At 38.1% G+C, this 20,368-nt stretch overlaps 1 protein-coding gene across 1 annotated transcript in view; it reads left to right on the top strand.

Moving 5' to 3' along the window:
* The window catches only part of ACSBG1 (acyl-CoA synthetase bubblegum family member 1), a 44,984-nt gene that overhangs the window by 4,120 nt on the left and 20,496 nt on the right, over window positions 1-20,368 (top strand). Inside the window, 1 exon segment of the mRNA XM_014944490.1 lies at window positions 13,968-14,050. Within this exon segment, the coding sequence (XP_014799976.1) occupies window positions 13,968-14,050 (83 nt within the window).

The raw sequence follows: 20,368 nt of genomic DNA on the forward strand, positions 1-20,368 counted from the left end.
CCCAGTCATCCTCAGGAGATGCAGGAGGGAAAGATTAATACAAAATTTATGAAGTTTTGCCTTGGAGAAAAAGCTTATTTTCCATTGAGCCTATTTTTGGTGTAATGAATAAGATTCATATATAAGTTAGGAAGCCAATTCAACAACCGTCTTTGAGAAAAAAGTACTTTTACACACCTCGCTCCCTAAGATTTAACACCTGCATATTACAAAACATTTCTTTGGGCAAGGCAACCAGAGAAAGGAGTTTAATTATAAGGTGGAGACTATGTTGTACAAAATATGTAGTAACATGCATACTGCCACTTGAAAGTAGCCTGGTGGGTGAGCTTGTAAATGATATGCTTAGAGGAACAGTGAAACAGATGAAGAGCTGCACTGCTCTGGATCATTGCAGTGTGGGGAAAACACAAGTGAGCCTCCCTGAGAGCCACTGAGTGTGGAAGCTGTATGCCCAGGAGAAGCTAAATGGATTGCCTTTTAGAAAAAGCATGTGAGTGACCGAGAACTGTATGTGCTCAGCAGACACTGTAACTGAGCATTCCCTCATTATTGGCTATGTTCTTTGTTGTAGACAATGTGCAGATTAATTTATTTTGAAGAAAGGAAAGAAAAGAAAAAGGTCATGCGATAGTATATAAGGCTTTGGAAGTTAAGTGGACAGGAACTGCAATAACATAGGCTTGACCATAGCCATAGCTTTGCACCTTGAACAGATTAGTCTTCTAAAATTCATAGAATCATAGAATTGTGTAGGTTGGAAGCGACCTTTAAGATCAAATAGTCCAATCATCAACCTAAGTCTGATAAAAACCATGTCACTAAGCACTATGTCAATCTGTCTTTTAAGTATCTCCAGGGATGGGGCCTCAACCGCTTCCCTAGGCAGCCCATTCCAAGGCTTAATAACCCCTTCTGTGGAAACATTGTTCCTAATATCCAATCTGAACCTCCCCTGGCACAACTTGAGGCCATAAATTAGGTATCACATTAATCTCAGTTTATCTGATAATACCTGAATGCAGAATCCTCAACAGCAAACATTTCCCATACATTAAACTGGAATAAAATTCACTAATAAAAATATTTTCACTCTATAGTGAGCCCACACGTATGGTACTACATTATCCAGGTGAGAATGGAGAAGCTGTGGAATGGGAGAAGCCTCTGCATTAGAAACAGCAGGAAACAGGAAAAGGGAGGAAACTGTAGCTTCATTGTCAATCCAGACAGCGTAGATCTGGAAGCTAAGATAAAGGGCTCTGGGTGAATGCGGAGTCTGAACTACCCACTGTTTTAATTGTGGAAAAAAAATGCTTAAGTCTTTTTTGTAAGTAGTTGTGAATGTGATTTCCAGACTATAAGTACTTGCTATATGTATATAAGGGATTATGAGTAAGTATCCTGAAGTCTAAAGAAACACCTTGTGCTGAATGATGTATTAGCAATATACACAAGTTGTTATTTGATAAAGTGCTTATTTTTGCAAGTTTATAGAAAGCTGGCTTATGTTTTTTTTTCAAATTCTAATAACCCCTGTAGAGAGTCAACTGGTAAACATTTAACATTGACAAAGCTACAGGAGTTGAATGGTAGTGATAAAGAATAGGAGTATGAATAGAATGTGAGATGTCTTTTTATTTGCCACTATACACAATCTGTTTAACAAATAGCTTCCTCTTAAATCTCATGATGACATGACTGCTGCATAATAGTGTTCCTATTCCATTGGCACAATTTGTCATCTTAGAAATCACGCTTCAGAATTAAGGCTGAAATATATTGAACCCCACAACATGAAGTTCATTGGTTCATTATATTAATGATTGACTTTGTAGATTTTTTTCAGTTTTATTCTTAGTATTTTCACAAGATTTTACTATGAGGAGATAATTTTCAGGACAGCAAATATCTCACTGTATTTGACCTAGAATATGAGCTGTAAACAGAAATTCCGATCTCCAGAGAAGGAAATATAGAGACTGTGGAAAAAGAAGGCCAATTCCAAATTCCCTTGACACAAAAAAAATAATGGAAATTAGTAGCACAGTAAGTAGTGCTGTTAATCAGACACTCAGTATCATTATGGTAACAGAAATAAACAGTTTTTCTAATGTGTAATTTCAGCAAAGGAGCACTGCCATTTCATAAGGATAAAAGTGGAGAGATTTAGCTGTTACATTTAATTTCTGTAGTTACGACAAGAAGTAGTACTGTATTCACTTCTTTCTATCAAATACACTTAGTTAAAAAAAGTAATTGCTATGCCAGCAAATTCCGATTGGAGGCTTTGCTTGTGGTGAATCATCACCAGTGGTAAGGACTGTCAGTTACATCAGTCATTATTTTACCATTGTCATGTCACTTGCAGATGCATCACTTCCACTGGTTTGCAAAGGTAAATCTCACTAGAGCTGTTACAATGTTGGAAACAAAGAAGGAAAGGAGATTTTCCCTTTGTTAAGCCGATATAGAGAATGTTCAAATTCTTGCTTCTTAGGTTGGCCTGAAGTGTGAGAAAAGCTTCAGCAGGATGTAACATGTAACTGGCACAGAGCAGTGGTGGTGGCTGCGAGTGAGTTGTGCCACAATTAGGATTTGCCCCAGACCTGTGGATAAGTCAGTCTGAGCACACCATGAGGAGTGAAGGGGGGGTGTGGGTGGACTGAATTCAGGCAGCAGGTGAGATCATGTTTGATAGAACAGTACCTTGAAATTAAATTCCAAATTACATCAGGAAATACCGTCATTCAAAACCCACTCCTGCTAATGGAGTTACACAGAGGTATGCTTTGTTTAGTTCTAGCTGGTCAACGTTGTGTAACATGAACTCAGTTTGTTCTATTTGGCTTGCTAAAGTGACCTCTACTGCTAAATCCTATGTGTGTCTTTTGTAGAGGTTTTTGTGTATTACCTTCGGAATCGCAAACTTTTTTTTTTAAAGCAAAATTCAGATGTAGAAAATCGCCTTTTAAACTGGTAGTTGGATTTTGGAACACGCTGTCCCTGCACTAATAACATCAAATAGCTTAGGCAGAACCACAGACTTAATAGCAAATGTAGCAGCCGAAGTCCAGATTTTGGAAGCATTTTAGTTTTGCTGGGGCATCTCACCACCCAACCATAATCCTGCAGCATGTTTTCTCCTTGCTGCAGCATGTTCAGTAAGCTCTAGATCAAACAGCCCCACTGAATTCTGCTCGGTTCAGTCTTACTTGAACAATTCCAGGTAAGGTAACCATTCTTGGATCTTAATTTTTAAAAGAATAGCTCCTAACAAAAGCTAAAACTAGCAACATTAAAACCATATTCTTTCACTCAGAAGGGATGGTTCACGTAAATTGTTGGTGAAAGAGAGAGAATGAAAGAGAAAATCTCTTAACTGTACTTTCAGGGCAAAAAAACCCTGACTGTGAAATTGGCTGCTTAGTAGAAACAGGTAACAACTACTTTGCATGCAGCGCCACTGACTTTAACACTCCTGAAGATATTGGATGCATAGAGCTCCTCGTATGACATTTGCATGTTGAAACATTACCAGAGCAAGTCCAGAGGTTCAGACTTGTTGGTCAATTATTTTTCTATTAAGGGAATATAATATAAACTGAATCAGTATCCTACAATAGTTGGATGAGAATAAAACAAACTGAAGAGATTTCCATTTGGGAAAAGTCATTAATGGTGATTACTAGAAGTTTTGAGTAGACTCACAGGAGGCTCTTCTGATACATTACTAATCAGATCTGTTTTCTTCTGAGGGCTTTTTTGCTATTCATTTTTGGCAAGAATAATGTTCGGCTATCTTTTGACTAAGACTTTGCTTTATTTGTTTTGTAAAATAAAAAAAAAAAATTAAAAAGCTTTAGTATTCAAAAGATATTTAAAGGAAAAGCTTGCAAAAAGATGCAGGTTCCTAAACGTCAAATGTAGTTTTTCTTTAAAATAGGAAAAAAATTAAGAATTTTTGTTTTGAGATGGCAGATAGACATGTTTTTAGATGTTTTGTTTTGGTTTTATTTCCAAATCTGTCTTCCTGGTCCATCATTCTGTCCTTGCAGTCCCACCTCACTGAGTCCCCATTTTCCCATATATCAAAGACAGGCTTACTTTTCAAAATGCAGTATAATACCCCTCTATATTTAAATTACTCAGTTTCTCATCGACATCCGCTTTCGTCAAGCCAGTGACTATTTTCAGAGCCTAACCCTGCTTATCAGACAAGCCCTTTCATGTTTTGTCCTATTATGCCACTAACAAGAGAGGAAATATCCTCGCAGGCAAGATCAGTGATGACTCCTCATTTTCCTTCGGCTGTTTTTGTGACCTGCCCCTCTGCTCGGGGACACGGGGATCTGCAGCACAGTAGTAGAGAGGGAGGAAACGAACCGCGATTGTGGCTTCTGATGGGTGAAGAATTAAAAAAATCTGCTAAATTTTGTGAAAGAGATTCAGCTTAGTTAAGGCTTTCTTCAAGTATTTTTCATTGTGAATACCAATAAATTCTAGGAGTGTCCCACATTACTGGTATTCTACAAAATGTAGTTTTGAGACAGGCAATAATGTCTGATGTAGTGTTGGTCCTACTGTTTGCAACCTGACACTGCTGTGTAAAAAAATTGGTTTTGAAGTTGTTTGTTATTTATTTGAAAGCTGGGAAGAGCATTGTTTGGACTTTCTTTTTCTACATTTTGAGTTAATTTATTACACTGTGGAGGGGAAGGACTTACTGAGTTTCCATCAGGACTCTTCTTTTTTTTCCTGTTGAGAGGGAATGAAGACAATCCAGATTTGTTCTTGGCCTCTGAGTACTGTCAATTCCCACACCTTATTCTATTAAATGAAGTCAGCTAAGGTAAAAAATCTGCATGCTAGTCCTCATGAGTAATTGGCAGTGCATTGCTTTATGCAGTCAGTCATTTCTAAATGCTTAGTTATTTAGGTTTTTTGCTCACATAAGCCTTTGCAGTCTATTACCTTACAGACCTTGGTTTTGAGTTTGTACTATCTGTGCTTTAAACTTTGGTTAATATAAGCCAAGAAAGGATAATTTTGTCCATGTGCCAATGATAATTTGTTGCTTTGGTGACATTTTTGAGAAGGTTTCATTATTAGTAATATTATGAACTAAATCTCCTTCTTTTCCTAGTCTTTATAAATCCCGAACAAACAACAACAAAAAAAAACCCCTATCTTTAGGACTTCAACAGGTATCAACAGTGACAATTTACGAGGTATTGTGATATTAGTACAGTGGCAGTATGATCAAGGTTAAGATTGATAATTCATTCTGTATACTTGCACAGCTCATGGCCTCTTTGTCGATATGCAAAATCAGTGTCTCCATCCGGTATAACCAGGTAACCCATATTTTAGAGCACAGGCTGGGAAACTTCATTTTAGAAGAGTTTGTTTTAGGATCTATGTTACTTTTTTACAGATTGGCTGCTGGCTACTTTCTGTCCTAGGCAGCACAAATGGGAAAAATACTTTCTTTTTCCCTGTTACTCTGTCACTGGAACGGCATCTTCTGTTATAGAAAGCTCCCCATCTCTCAGTTTGTGGGAATACCTAGTTTAAAAATAGAACAACACATCTCACAAGAAATATTTTATCTCCTGATTATTATAATCTTGTCACTATTGCTGCGTAATAATTATCCATTGCCAGAGGCTGAACTATTGTATCAGGTAGATACTTACTTTTCTGTTAAATTAAATCTAACTTCACATTTGTTCAGGTAACAACTTGTATGTTATATCATTTGGAAGATTTGCTTGACACTTTCAGGTAAACAGTTGGGATCATTTGTATTATAATAGTTTGTTCTGGGCTTTGTAATCCTGCAGAAGCATCATTAGGAACAAACTGTAGACAACGCTTTTGGAAAAGAAAAAAGTTTAAGAAATCTTTGAAAGTGTTTGGAGGTTTTGTTGTTGTTGTTGCTTATGAAGTCTTAATGTAGTTAATACTAGAATTGTCATTTTTTTGTTTAATCTGTCCAAAGATCATAAAATGGTATTTGACTTGTGATCAGTATAGCTGTATATACACACTGACTCATGACAGTTAGGATTTTGCAAGACTAGTAATAATGCCTCTATTTTAGTCCATGTATGCTTTTATTTGTGACATGTTTAAGTGAAAATAAGTTTCCATGTTTTCTTTCTTAAAAAGGGGGGAAAAAAACTAAAAGAGAATATAAAAATACATAGGGCATCCACTGTGTTGCGGTTTGGGCTGGACTGGCCAATGAGACCTGCAAACAGGAAATTCGAGCTTCCTGTGTTAGAAAGATGCTTAGCATTTGGTTTGCTTCTGAATTTCTAGCGAAAGAATATCACAGACACTAGAACTCCAAATTCTTTGAATGCATTCAAAGCCCTTGGCATAAACACTTTGTTAGTTTTTTGAAGAATTCAGTGCATGTTGTCCCATGTGTTCAGCTGGTGTGACTTGAAGTTCAGTAGCAAACTCTGTGTATACCTTTCTTGTGTGCTGGAAGTAGGATTCCAGGTAGAAAGGACTAGACAAAGAAAACAAAATTCTAGCAAAATGAAAAGTGGAAAAAAAGACCTTTTATAAGGCTGAAATTGAATCAGTGTGACCTAAAAAATGAGGAAGAGATGAAATAATGAGTTCTGCGTACCCGAACTTTGCTGTGCTCCCTGCATACAGAGCCATACAGAGGCAGCTGCTGGAGGATTTCAGCTTCAGGTCTGGGTTTTTGCAGCGCAGGGGAGAACAGAGCCAGAAAATCTGTACCGAGGTCAGTGAAGGGTTGTAGTACACTCCTGGCTGCTGAATAGAGCCTTTTTGGGGGGGAATAAAAAAAGGCTGGATGCATTGTTCGTTCCTTCCCATTCACCCACATAGTTCTCAGCTATCTGCTCACCAAAATAAATGGTCTGATTTTTGAGGATATTTAGTCCTAACAAAAGAAATAAATACTTTAGTTTTATTTTTTTGCATGAAAAGGGGTAGGTTTTACTAGGTGTGTGCCATCTGTGTTATATGGCAAAATGGGTCTCAACTCTAAACTTTATCTTTAGAACTTTGTTCTTTATTAAGCATTCGTGTTGCTTTTAAATATACCTTTGTGTGGGAAGAAGTTATATGAGTAATTTGAGAGAGACTGGTTTCTTGTGCACTATGAAAAGCAAACTGATCGTCGAATTAGTTGACCCTTTTTGCAAGAGTAGGAACATAATCTGGGCTGATTTGTGGCCCGCTTTTTAAATCTCATGAGAGCATGAAAACCAATTAAAACCTAAATCTAACCTGTTCTTCGAGGACAAAGAGAATTTTTAAATAGAATGGGAATATATTATAATATTGCCCTAATTTGAATAGAGGAGTAATTAGTAAATAAGACAACCGGTCATAATAGATAGCAATGTCCCTGTAAAGGACCATGAGGACCTCTTGTGAATCTTTACTTTGCCCCTGAATATAGGAAGAATTTTATATGTAATACAAAAATAGGGTTTAAAGAACTAATGTTGGGTGTCATTACTGTGGGGTTTTTTCCTTATGCTGTAGAAAATGAGAAAAAAACTTCAAAATGACTTAGGTAACAATTCACAGCTCCTCAGAGTCTGGAGTTGTAATATTTGCTGCTTGGCTATTTATGTGCTGGCACAGATTTCCATTTAACTGCTGAGCTATCAAAGCTTTGGTACTATGTTTCTGTTGATTTAAGTCAGAGTGACTTTATTGTCTTTGTCTATAACTGTAGAACAGATCTGTGATTCTAAATTTATTGTCTTGCACTCCCTCCTACAATCTCTCCCCAGAGCTCTGTCTTAAAATATGGGATTCAGCCCTTGCAGGATGCATGGGGAATCGGGAAAGGATTACTCATGAATGGGATCCAGATGAAGATATTTAGTTTCTGAAGTTTCTAGGCAAAGTGCCAGAATCATTAAAGTTTTCAGAGGTACTCATAGGTAATTTAAGCCGTTCCTTTTTGCTGCCAGAAGAATTGTCAGATGATTACTTAATGATTCCATCTTAAATTCAAATGCCCCAGTGAGCTGTTGAAAATGCCTGACACCCAATGAAAAGTACTTTGGAATGTGCAGATGTAGACCCAGAACATACTACCAAAAGCAGCTCTAATGTAGATTAAGGCTGGTGGAATGTGTATAGTTTGGTTGTCCTAAAGATCATGTAACAAAAGCTTAAGGAAAAAAAAATATTTTCCCATTTTTAGAGCAGAGGTAAATATTTAGGACACTTGTCACAAAGAATGCAACAGCAGAAGACGCACACTGGTTAGAAGGAGGACTTTTTTCGTCTACTTAATTATGGATTATTTAAATAAACAACCAAGCTGTAGAAATTCACCCAGTCATCCTCAGGAGATGCAGGAGGGAAAGATTAATACAAAATTTATGAAGTTTTGCCTTGGAGAAAAAGCTTATTTTCCATTGAGCCTATTTTTGGTGTAATGAATAAGATTCATATATAAGTTAGGAAGCCAATTCAACAACCGTCTTTGAGAAAAAAGTACTTTTACACACCTCGCTCCCTAAGATTTAACACCTGCATATTACAAAACATTTCTTTGGGCAAGGCAACCAGAGAAAGGAGTTTAATTATAAGGTGGAGACTATGTTGTACAAAATATGTAGTAACATGCATACTGCCACTTGAAAGTAGCCTGGTGGGTGAGCTTGTAAATGATATGCTTAGAGGAACAGTGAAACAGATGAAGAGCTGCACTGCTCTGGATCATTGCAGTGTGGGGAAAACACAAGTGAGCCTCCCTGAGAGCCACTGAGTGTGGAAGCTGTATGCCCAGGAGAAGCTAAATGGATTGCCTTTTAGAAAAAGCATGTGAGTGACCGAGAACTGTATGTGCTCAGCAGACACTGTAACTGAGCATTCCCTCATTATTGGCTATGTTCTTTGTTGTAGACAATGTGCAGATTAATTTATTTTGAAGAAAGGAAAGAAAAGAAAAAGGTCATGCGATAGTATATAAGGCTTTGGAAGTTAAGTGGACAGGAACTGCAATAACATAGGCTTGACCATAGCCATAGCTTTGCACCTTGAACAGATTAGTCTTCTAAAATTCATAGAATCATAGAATTGTGTAGGTTGGAAGCGACCTTTAAGATCAAATAGTCCAATCATCAACCTAAGTCTGATAAAAACCATGTCACTAAGCACTATGTCAATCTGTCTTTTAAGTATCTCCAGGGATGGGGCCTCAACCGCTTCCCTAGGCAGCCCATTCCAAGGCTTAATAACCCCTTCTGTGGAAACATTGTTCCTAATATCCAATCTGAACCTCCCCTGGCACAACTTGAGGCCATAAATTAGGTATCACATTAATCTCAGTTTATCTGATAATACCTGAATGCAGAATCCTCAACAGCAAACATTTCCCATACATTAAACTGGAATAAAATTCACTAATAAAAATATTTTCACTCTATAGTGAGCCCACACGTATGGTACTACATTATCCAGGTGAGAATGGAGAAGCTGTGGAATGGGAGAAGCCTCTGCATTAGAAACAGCAGGAAACAGGAAAAGGGAGGAAACTGTAGCTTCATTGTCAATCCAGACAGCGTAGATCTGGAAGCTAAGATAAAGGGCTCTGGGTGAATGCGGAGTCTGAACTACCCACTGTTTTAATTGTGGAAAAAAAATGCTTAAGTCTTTTTTGTAAGTAGTTGTGAATGTGATTTCCAGACTATAAGTACTTGCTATATGTATATAAGGGATTATGAGTAAGTATCCTGAAGTCTAAAGAAATACCTTGTGCTGAATGATGTATTGGCAATATACGCATGTTGTTATTTGATAAAGTGCTTATTTTTGCAAGTTTATAGAAAGCTGGCTTATGTTTTTTTTCAAATTCTAATAACCCCTGTAGAGAGCCAACTGGTAAACATTTAACATTGACAAAGCTACAGGAGTTGAATGGTAGTGATAAGGAATAGGAGTATGAATAGAATGTGAGATGTCTTTTTATTTGCCACTATACACAATCTGTTTAACAAATAGCTTCCTCTTAAATCTCATGATGACATGACTGCTGCATAATAGTGTTCCTATTCCATTGGCACAATTTGTCATCTTAGAAATCACGCTTCAGAATTAAGGCTGAAATATATTGAACCCCACAACATGAAGTTCATTGGTTCATTATATTAATGACTGACTTTGTAGATTTTTTTCAGTTTTATTCTTAGTATTTTCACAAGATTTTACTATGAGGAGATAATTTTCAGGACAGCAAATATCTCACTGTATTTGACCTAGAATATGAGCTGTAAACAGAAATTCCGATCTCCAGAGAAGGAAATATAGAGACTGTGGAAAAAGAAGGCCAATTCCAAATTCCCTTGACACAAAAAAAATAATGGAAATTAGTAGCACAGTAAGTAGTGCTGTTAATCAGACACTCAGTATCATTATGGTAACAGAAATAAACAGTTTTTCTAATGTGTAATTTCAGCAAAGGAGCACTGCCATTTCATAAGGATAAAAGTGGAGAGATTTAGCTGTTACATTTAATTTCTGTAGTTACGACAAGAAGTAGTACTGTATTCACTTCTTTCTATCAAATACACTTAGTTAAAAAAAGTAATTGCTATGCCAGCAAATTCCGATTGGAGGCTTTGCTTGTGGTGAATCATCACCAGTGGTAAGGACTGTCAGTTACATCAGTCATTATTTTACCATTGTCATGTCACTTGCAGATGCATCACTTCCACTGGTTTGCAAAGGTAAATCTCACTAGAGCTGTTACAATGTTGGAAACAAAGAAGGAAAGGAGATTTTCCCTTTGTTAAGCCGATATAGAGAATGTTCAAATTCTTGCTTCTTAGGTTGGCCTGAAGTGTGAGAAAAGCTTCAGCAGGATGTAACATGTAACTGGCACAGAGCAGTGGTGGTGGCTGCGAGTGAGTTGTGCCACAATTAGGATTTGCCCCAGACCTGTGGATAAGTCAGTCTGAGCACACCATGAGGAGTGAAGGGGGGGTGTGGGTGGACTGAATTCAGGCAGCAGGTGAGATCATGTTTGATAGAACAGTACCTTGAAATTAAATTCCAAATTACATCAGGAAATACCGTCATTCAAAACCCACTCCTGCTAATGGAGTTACACAGAGGTATGCTTTGTTTAGTTCTAGCTGGTCAACGTTGTGTAACATGAACTCAGTTTGTTCTATTTGGCTTGCTAAAGTGACCTCTACTGCTAAATCCTATGTGTGTCTTTTATAGAGGTTTTCGTGTATTACCTTAAGAATTGCAAACTTTTTTTTTTAAAAGCAAAATTCAGATGTAGAAAATCCCTTTTAAACTGGTAGTTGGATTTTGGAACACGCTGTCCCTGAACTAATAACATCAAATAGTTTAGGCAGAACCTCAGGCTTAATAGCAAATGTAGCAGCCGAAGTCCAGATTTTGGAAGCATTTTAGTTTTGCTGGGGCATCTCACCACCCAACCATAATCCTGCAGCGTGTTTTCTCCTTGCTGCAGCATGTTCAGTAAGCTCTAGATCAAACAGCCCCACTGAATTCTGCTCGGTTCAGTCTTACTTGAACAATTCCAGGTAAGGTAACCATTCTTGGATCTTAATTTTTAAAAGAATAGCTCCTAACAAAAGCTAAAACTAGCAACATTAAAACCATATTCTTTCACTCAGAAGGGATGGTTCACGTAAATTGTTGGTGAAAGAGAGAGAATGAAAGAGAAAATCTCTTAACTGTACTTTCAGGGCAAAAAAAACCTGACTGTGAAATTGGCTGCTTAGTAGAAACAGGTAACAACTACTTTGCATGCAGCGCCACTGACTTTAACACTCCTGAAGATATTGGATGCATAGAGCTCCTCGTATGACATTTGCATGTTGAAACATTACCAGAGCAAGTCCAGAGGTTCAGACTTGTTGGTCAATTATTTTTCTATTAAGGGAATATAATATAAACTGAATCAGTATCCTACAATAGTTGGATGAGAATAAAACAAACTGAAGAGATTTCCATTTGGGAAAAGTCATTAATGGTGATTACTAGAAGTTTTGAGTAGACTCACAGGAGGCTCTTCTGATACATTACTAATCAGATCTGTTTTCTTCTGAGGGCTTTTTTGCTATTCATTTTTGGCAAGAATAATGTTCGGCTATCTTTTGACTAAGACTTTGCTTTATTTGTTTTGTAAAATAAAAAAAAAAAATTAAAAAGCTTTAGTATTCAAAAGATATTTAAAGGAAAAGCTTGCAAAAAGATGCAGGTTCCTAAACGTCAAATGTAGTTTTTCTTTAAAATAGGAAAAAAATTAAGAATTTTTGTTTTGAGATGGCAGATAGACATGTTTTTAGATGTTTTGTTTTGGTTTTATTTCCAAATCTGTCTTCCTGGTCCATCATTCTGTCCTTGCAGTCCCACCTCACTGAGTCCCCATTTTCCCATATATCAAAGACAGGCTTACTTTTCAAAATGCAGTATAATACCCCTCTATATTTAAATTACTCAGTTTCTCATCGACATCCGCTTTCGTCAAGCCAGTGACTATTTTCAGAGCCTAACCCTGCTTATCAGACAAGCCCTTTCATGTTTTGTCCTATTATGCCACTAACAAGAGAGGAAATATCCTCGCAGGCAAGATCAGCGATGACTCCTCATTTTCCTTCGGCTGTTTTTGTGACCTGCCCCTCTGCTCGGGGACACGGGGATCTGCAGCACAGTAGTAGAGAGGGAGGAAACGAACCGCGATTGTGGCTTCTGATGGGTGAAGAATTAAAAAAATCTGCTAAATTTTGTGAAAGAGATTCAGCTTAGTTAAGGCTTTCTTCAAGTATTTTTCATTGTGAATACCAATAAATTCTAGGAGTGTCCCACATTACTGGTATTCTACAAAATGTAGTTTTGAGACAGGCAATAATGTCTGATGTAGTGTTGGTCCTACTGTTTGCAACCTGACACTGCTGTGTAAAAAAATTGGTTTTGAAGTTGTTTGTTATTTATTTGAAAGCTGGGAAGAGCATTGTTTGGACTTTCTTTTTCTACATTTTGAGTTAATTTATTACACTGTGGAGGGGAAGGACTTACTGAGTTTCCATCAGGACTCTTCTTTTTTTTCCTGTTGAGAGGGAATGAAGACAATCCAGATTTGTTCTTGGCCTCTGAGTACTGTCAATTCCCACACCTTATTCTATTAAATGAAGTCAGCTAAGGTAAAAAATCTGCATGCTAGTCCTCATGAGTAATTGGCAGTGCATTGCTTTATGCAGTCAGTCATTTCTAAATGCTTAGTTATTTAGGTTTTTTGCTCACATAAGCCTTTGCAGTCTATTACCTTACAGACCTTGGTTTTGAGTTTGTACTATCTGTGCTTTAAACTTTGGTTAATATAAGCCAAGAAAGGATAATTTTGTCCATGTGCCAATGATAATTTGTTGCTTTGGTGACATTTTTGAGAAGGTTTCATTATTAGTAATATTATGAACTAAATCTCCTTCTTTTCCTAGTCTTTATAAATCCCGAACAAACAACAACAAAAAAAAACCCCTATCTTTAGGACTTCAACAGGTATCAACAGTGACAATTTACGAGGTATTGTGATATTAGTACAGTGGCAGTATGATCAAGGTTAAGATTGATAATTCATTCTGTATACTTGCACAGCTCATGGCCTCTTTGTCGATATGCAAAATCAGTGTCTCCATCCGGTACATTCTGTGATGTTGGAGTCAAAAGTCCACTGCACGAAATAAGAATGTCATCCTTAGAGCGAAGGCATTTCCCTGTTCAACCTCATTGTAGTGGAGTTTGCAACAAAGAGGCAAAATATTCTTTGTTCCTCTGAGCTTTCTGTTTTCTCCTGTTTATATTTCTAAGCACTTGCAAGCTGTGTTTTTGTTTTCCCTTGGATATAGTGCATGGTGATTGTAGTGGGTACTACCAGCATTCTTGAATAAGTTTTTAATAGGTATATTTTCTTTTAGAACCTTTACAGATGCACAGACTGGCTGCAGAGATTCGCTGCCTCATTCGGAGGAGACCCAAAATGAAGGCACGGAGGCAACAGGTAAGCATGTAAAAGATGATCTTTGAAAAGGAGCTGGGTTTAGACTTTTTTAAATGTAATTTTTATGTCTCCTCTAGCAAGCTATGACTGGCAATGTTTCAGGGCTGGGATAAGGGGAGGCAACCAAAAATAAACATAAACTGAAGTGAATTGCAGCAACTGAAAAATTTTCAGGACCTTTCTGTAAACTTGCATGAATTTAATAGTTTCTTTCAGTTTTTGTCTGTATATTTGAGATTATTACTAGATAAAAGCAAAAAATAGCCTGATCCCATGGAAAATCATAGCAATTCTTGTGTTACCTTTGGCATCACAGCCTACTTACCAGCTGTCAGCTGTTGAGGATTTGGCATACTGTGATAACTGGAGGCTGTAAAGGGATATCTATACTTTGGTCAGTTCAGAGTTGCATTGAAGCATATGCATACTCCTGTAATTTTAAACCAATTGCAGTGGTAAATCAACCTAGTTATGCTGCCATGTGGCTTAAAAGAGGTTTACTGGCAAAACTTTCCGAGGTTCCTTGGAAGGTTTGCAGCCCTGAGGGAGCTCCCTGTTGCCTTCGTGAAGCTGCTGCTGTTACCTAAATTTGCTCATTAAAATGGGGAGTATTTGTTCTGTGAGACAATTGGAGCAATGACTGCAAGTGGCTTTTGAAGAAATAACAAGACTACGTCGGAATCTCACATGCAGGCTTTATACATATGTATAAATATATACCTGTATGCATATATATTTATTTTTTAAAAGGCAGTTCTTTGATACACAATAGGTTTATTTCCAAGCATGGAACTGCTGGCATTTGCTTTTTGTTTTACAGTAAACAGGAAATAAATTTGGATGGATAAAGGTGATAACTAATTTATGCTTTCAAATTTTCAGGGTATTTTACTGAACTATTTGAGACACGCATTGTATACATACTGAGGCTATGATTCTGCAGAGTACTTGCTTGTGTGCTCTTGAAGGCTCTGACCTATTTTTCTAAGAATTTATCTGGGACGCTGGTTACTGCTGTCAGCTATCTACCCTGCTTCTCTCCCAGAGGTTGTGGCTGGCTGCAGTTTAGAGTAATACTCTGGGCTGTAAACCACAGTGCTCAGGGAGGAATGCACATGCCATTCAGCCACTCCTGCAGAGGTGACCACAGCCTCTGGAAGAAAGGTGAGGTGAACAACTGAGGGTAGAAGCCATTCCAGCTGTTCCATCATAATTTTCCTGCAAATACAAGTCACACCCCATCTATTTTAATTAAGCAGTTCCTTTATTTGTGCTTAGATATGTTTCTAAGTTGATGAATCAGGAGCTTGCCATTTAAGTTAGCCTTCGTCTTTTATTTGACTTTGGGAATCTGTGGCACTACTTGGTATCCATTTAAATGAGAAGCATTGTATGACTTGGAAACATCACACAGCTATGCAGATGCTGAGTGGTAAAGTGAGGACTGAATTTCAAAAACTTATCCCAAAAAATCTTTCAGGGGAACAGCGTCTAGTTGAGGTGGGCCTGCTCTGTGTATCAAGAGAAAAGAATGAGATTCTGGTGTTTTCTAGTTGTGCAGAACTGTATTTCTCATTTTATAATTGATATGTTCTGCAACCTCAGGAGGAAATTTACCTAATGAGGACGGCAGGTTGTCCTGGAATTTTTTTCCCCATTCTTTTCCACCAATGTGTAGAAGTTCATTTCTGTGGAACCAGGCCAAGTTTTGCTTTTTTGTAATGCATATGTAAATCCAGAGTAACCTTACTGTTGGCAGCAAGCATTATATTGGCTTAAGACTAGTGTGAAGTTAAAAGAAAACTTATTCATACCTGTTTTATACTGATGAAATCACAAAATAATATATGTTGGAAAAGACCACTAGAGTGCAACTAGTCCAGCTTTCCCCTCATAGGAGGGCTCATGGCTTTGTTCAGCTGGGTTTTGAAAACCTCCAAGGATGGAGATTCCCCAGCCTCTCAGTCCCTCTTCGAGGGCTGAGTCACCTGCATAGTGAAATTATCTTTCTGTATCCAGCAAGAATTTTCCTTGCTGCAGTTCATGTCCAGTGCCTGTTGTTCTTCTGCTGTGTGCCTCTGAGAAGAATCTGTCTTCTTTATAGCACCCCCCTTCAGCCTGTGGCAGACTGCAGCTATATTCATTCTTTATCTTCTCCAGATAGAAGAAACCTGGCTCCTTTAGGGGCTTCTCATACATGGGACGCTCCAGGCCCCTCACCATCTGCCTCTTCTGGGCTTGCTTCAATTTGTCAGGATCATTGTCTTGCAGCTTTGAAAGCCCCAGTGCACGCTGCACCCTCATGAGTACTGAATAGGGGGAAATAATCACTTTCCTCGATCTGCTGGCTGTAATCTTGCCCAGGATGTAGTTAGCCTTTATCTCCACTGGGACAGTACTACTGACTCGCATTCATCTTGTCCACCAGGAACCACAGGGGTTTTCTGCTGAGCCAGCTGGCATCCAGTCTGTGCTGTTCCATGGGGTTATCCTACCCCGAGTGCAGGACTTATGTTCATCCTTGTCGAGCTTTGAGGTTTATGTCAGCCCATTCCTCCAGTTTACTGAGGTCCATCTTAATTGTAGCCCTGCCTTTTGGCATGTTGGCCAATTCCCCAAGTTTGGTGTCATCTTTGAAGCTGGCGAGGGTGCATTCTATTGTCCAAAACAATAATGCAGTTATTAAACAGGTTCTCAGGACTAACCCCTGAAGAATGTCACTTGTAACTGACTGCTCACTACACTTAGACGTGTTGACCACTGTTCTTGAAGACTAATTATTTGCAATTTTTTGTCCACCTGCTACTCTTACTCCATCTGGTCCAAACTTTCCAAGGATGCTGGGGGACACCTTGCTAAAGGTAAAGTAAACAACATGCCACTGCTCTCACCATCTCAGAGCCAGTCATCTCATCATGGGAAGGCAGTTGGGTTGGGTTTACTAAGGCCAAATCAAGCCTGTCCTTTCTGGCTGGTCTCAGTCACTATTTTATAGCTCAAAATAGCTTATAGGAGAGTTTGTTCTGTAGCCTTTCCACAGACTGATGATGATGAGTCTGATTGGCCTTTAGTCAATTGAATCCCCTTTCTTCCCCTCTTTTAAGAGAGGTATGATATTTGCCTTTTTGCTGTTGTGAGGGCCGTACCACATTGCCATGCTTTTTCAAAGATGGTGGAGAGCAGCCTTGCGATGACTTTGACCTGGTCTCTTGGTGTACACTCTGAAGCATTTCATCTGGGCCCATCAACGGTTTTGTATGTGTCCAGTTCATGCAAGTGGCCCCTACTTTGACCTTCTTCTGCTGTTGTAGATAAAACTCATCTGCCACTAGGAAGCCTGATCTTGTCAGTAAAGACCAGGGTGAAGAAGGCACTGAGTACATCAGCCCTATTCATGTCCTATGTCAGTAAGTTGCCCATGAGATCCTGGGTTCTCCTTTTGGCTGCCAGTGTACCTGTAAACGCCCTTCTTGTGGCTCTTCATCACTTGCCAATTTCAATTCCAACTGAGTTTTGACTTTCCATTCTTGCAAGCCTGGGCAATGTTTCTGTAGTGATGGTTCCTCCTGATTACACCCTCCACACGCTTCCATTTTGGTGCATCGTAATCAGTTTTAGAAGCGTCAGTATTGTTATGAAGTTTATTTTGCACTTGTTGTGATGAACCACTCCCTCTACGTCAGTTTGTAGAGGCATTCTTTGGAGGCTATCTTATTTCTCTGATCCATGTTGCTAGTAGTTTACTGATGTGAAGAGCTGTGTTTTATTGCAATTCATAAATGTTCTGTTTTTCCCCAATGGAAAACATACAATTTCCTATGAACTGAAATACTTGTGTGCTTTGGGTAATTTAAAAAGATTTCCCCTACTTACTCAGTCTTTTCTGTTTAAGAGTTTAAAGTTACGTGTTTATAATGGAAAATTGGTAATACAGCAGAAAACCTTCCTCCTGCCCCGGCTGTGGCAAAGCAAGCAACAGGAAGCTGGTTTCTGTATTATTTTTTGCAAAGAATCACTATTTATATAGTCTGGCTGAAACATTCAGGTTCATTTGAAATTCAGAAGTTCTGTACTTCTGTTTAATCTGTTCATTGGCAGAAGGGGAAGTCTGACACAAATGCCAAGCTCTCAGACTCCAACCTGTATGTACTCAGCTCCAGCTCTTACCGAAAAGAAGTGAAGCTTTCAGGGCCATAGACATATTGAAGAAAATTAAAAATAATGGGTGAGAGAAGGAATGATGTATTTGTGTTGTCAGCAGAATGTGATGGCATCATAGCTGTGGAATTTGGGATGATTACTATCCATCAGAAACGCCTCCAGCAGAGCTGAGTACCTTCTCTCGTCATTAGAGCAGAGTGATGTTTTGCAGGAACTGGCATATAATCAAGATTCTGTTTTGTGAGTTAAATCTGAAGCAGTTTCAAGCAGAAGTTAAATTATTGTTTTAGTGCCTGCTTCTCAGCACACATGTATGGAATATCACGTGGAGTCACTCAGGTCATGCAGCAAGGGCCGTTCCACAATCAGCTTGTGTGTTTGTTTACCTGTCTGAAAGGTGACCTTGGCTCTTTTGCATTTTATATGGCTCTCAGAGTTGTTATTCCATAAACATCAGAATTCATTTACATTCCCCAAACCATTTTGGCAGTCACCAGGATACCTGCAGATCAGGTAGTGAACAGAGAGAAGGTTTCATTCATACATTAGCTTTAAACTGTAGGATTAGTGTATTTCTTTTTTTTTTCTTCTTGGTTTTTTTTTTTTTAGCTAGTACATAGTTTCCTTCATACATCCTAGAAGTCCAGCAGTTTCAGCCAGACTGATTATTCATGCCAAAAAATATATATGGACTTGCTATTTGTTTGTATGTTTAAAATAATTTTTGATATCTGGGCTGGGAGAGACAGTCTGTACCATGTCACAGCTGTTCAGCCAACCACGGTGGAAAGGAATAACAATTGGCTGATAAAAATACAAAAATTGTGATGTGTTTATGTTGTGTATTATTTCACACTTGGTAGAACATATTTGAATAACAAATGTACTTTTATAAATCAGTATTCATCACATGTAAATGGTTCACAAGTCTAGGATTGCATTATAAGAAATCTGTTGAAAACTTTCAAAGTTTTTTTGAAGTGGTAAAAAATATTTTAACTATTTTTTTCTCCTATAAAATTTCTTGTTGAAGATTCACTTTAGTGGAAAAACCGCACACCTAAAATCCAAAATATTTAGATCAGCTGTCCTTAGAGCAATTTCTAAGACAAACTGCAGTGCACTTATAGTTATGCTATATATAGTTATACTATACAGTGTATAGTTATACACTATTTGTATAACTGAGCCACCTATTCCTTCAGCAGCAAAAACAGTGAATAATGGAAAATTTAGTCTGATCATGGAATTTGGCCTTGAAGGAGAATGACTTGGGGGCAAAAAACACTTGAAGAGGATGGAAGAGTGAGTCAAGACTAGCTATCTGGATATCTCAAAAAATAGTCATCTTTAGGAGCAAATCTTTTCTCACCATATTTGACCTTCAGTAAATTCATAAAGACTTTATCCAAGGTCACATATTAGTGAATGAAAAAGCATTTTGGGTACAAAGTATAGTGCAGGTAGCCAGAAGAAAGAGGAAAGGAACAAGTATTCCTCTTTGCTTGCATACAGGGAACTTTCAGTGGCATCAAGTACTTTGAGCTGGAATGCTGGGTTGTTTTTTTTTTCCTATGCTCTCTGGAAACCTACAGGTGTATAATATACCAACGCTAATAGCGTATTTAAACAATCTTTATTGTGATTTCCACTTTGGTTTCAGATGGTATTGACTTCATTTCCAGCCTGGACGTTGCAGTTTAAATTTCAGATGCTAATGAGGCAGAGTACCTATGTTGTTTTTTCCAAAGTTTATAATTGATTCATTCAGTATTTAGCCAGGCATTCCTTCCCAGGCTCTTTCTGAGAAGAATGAGCCCTCTGCTCAAAATCCCTCTGCAAACTGGCAGCAGAATATATTGTTTGTGTTCTCTGCTTTTACAAATTCTATGGGACAGAATAGTTAGATCTCTAGAATTATTTGGCTTATTATCTAGATTTAGGAACCGGTTTTAGACTTACCTTCTACCTGCAAATACATTCAAGAACAGACACTGAATGGGAGTTCAAATTTATATTCCTTTGCAATATATATTGAGGTGATTAACTGAGTCTCTGTGAAACTGATCCTGTTCTTAGTCTTTGGTACGAATCAAAGTTGCATTTTTGACACCAGAATAAACTGTACAAGGAAAAGCAAAAGGAGACCTAGTTTCA

Source organism: Calidris pugnax, unplaced genomic scaffold (assembly GCF_001431845.1).
Source record: "Calidris pugnax isolate Ruff unplaced genomic scaffold, ASM143184v1 scaffold70, whole genome shotgun sequence".
NCBI lineage: Eukaryota > Metazoa > Chordata > Aves > Charadriiformes > Scolopacidae > Calidris > Calidris pugnax.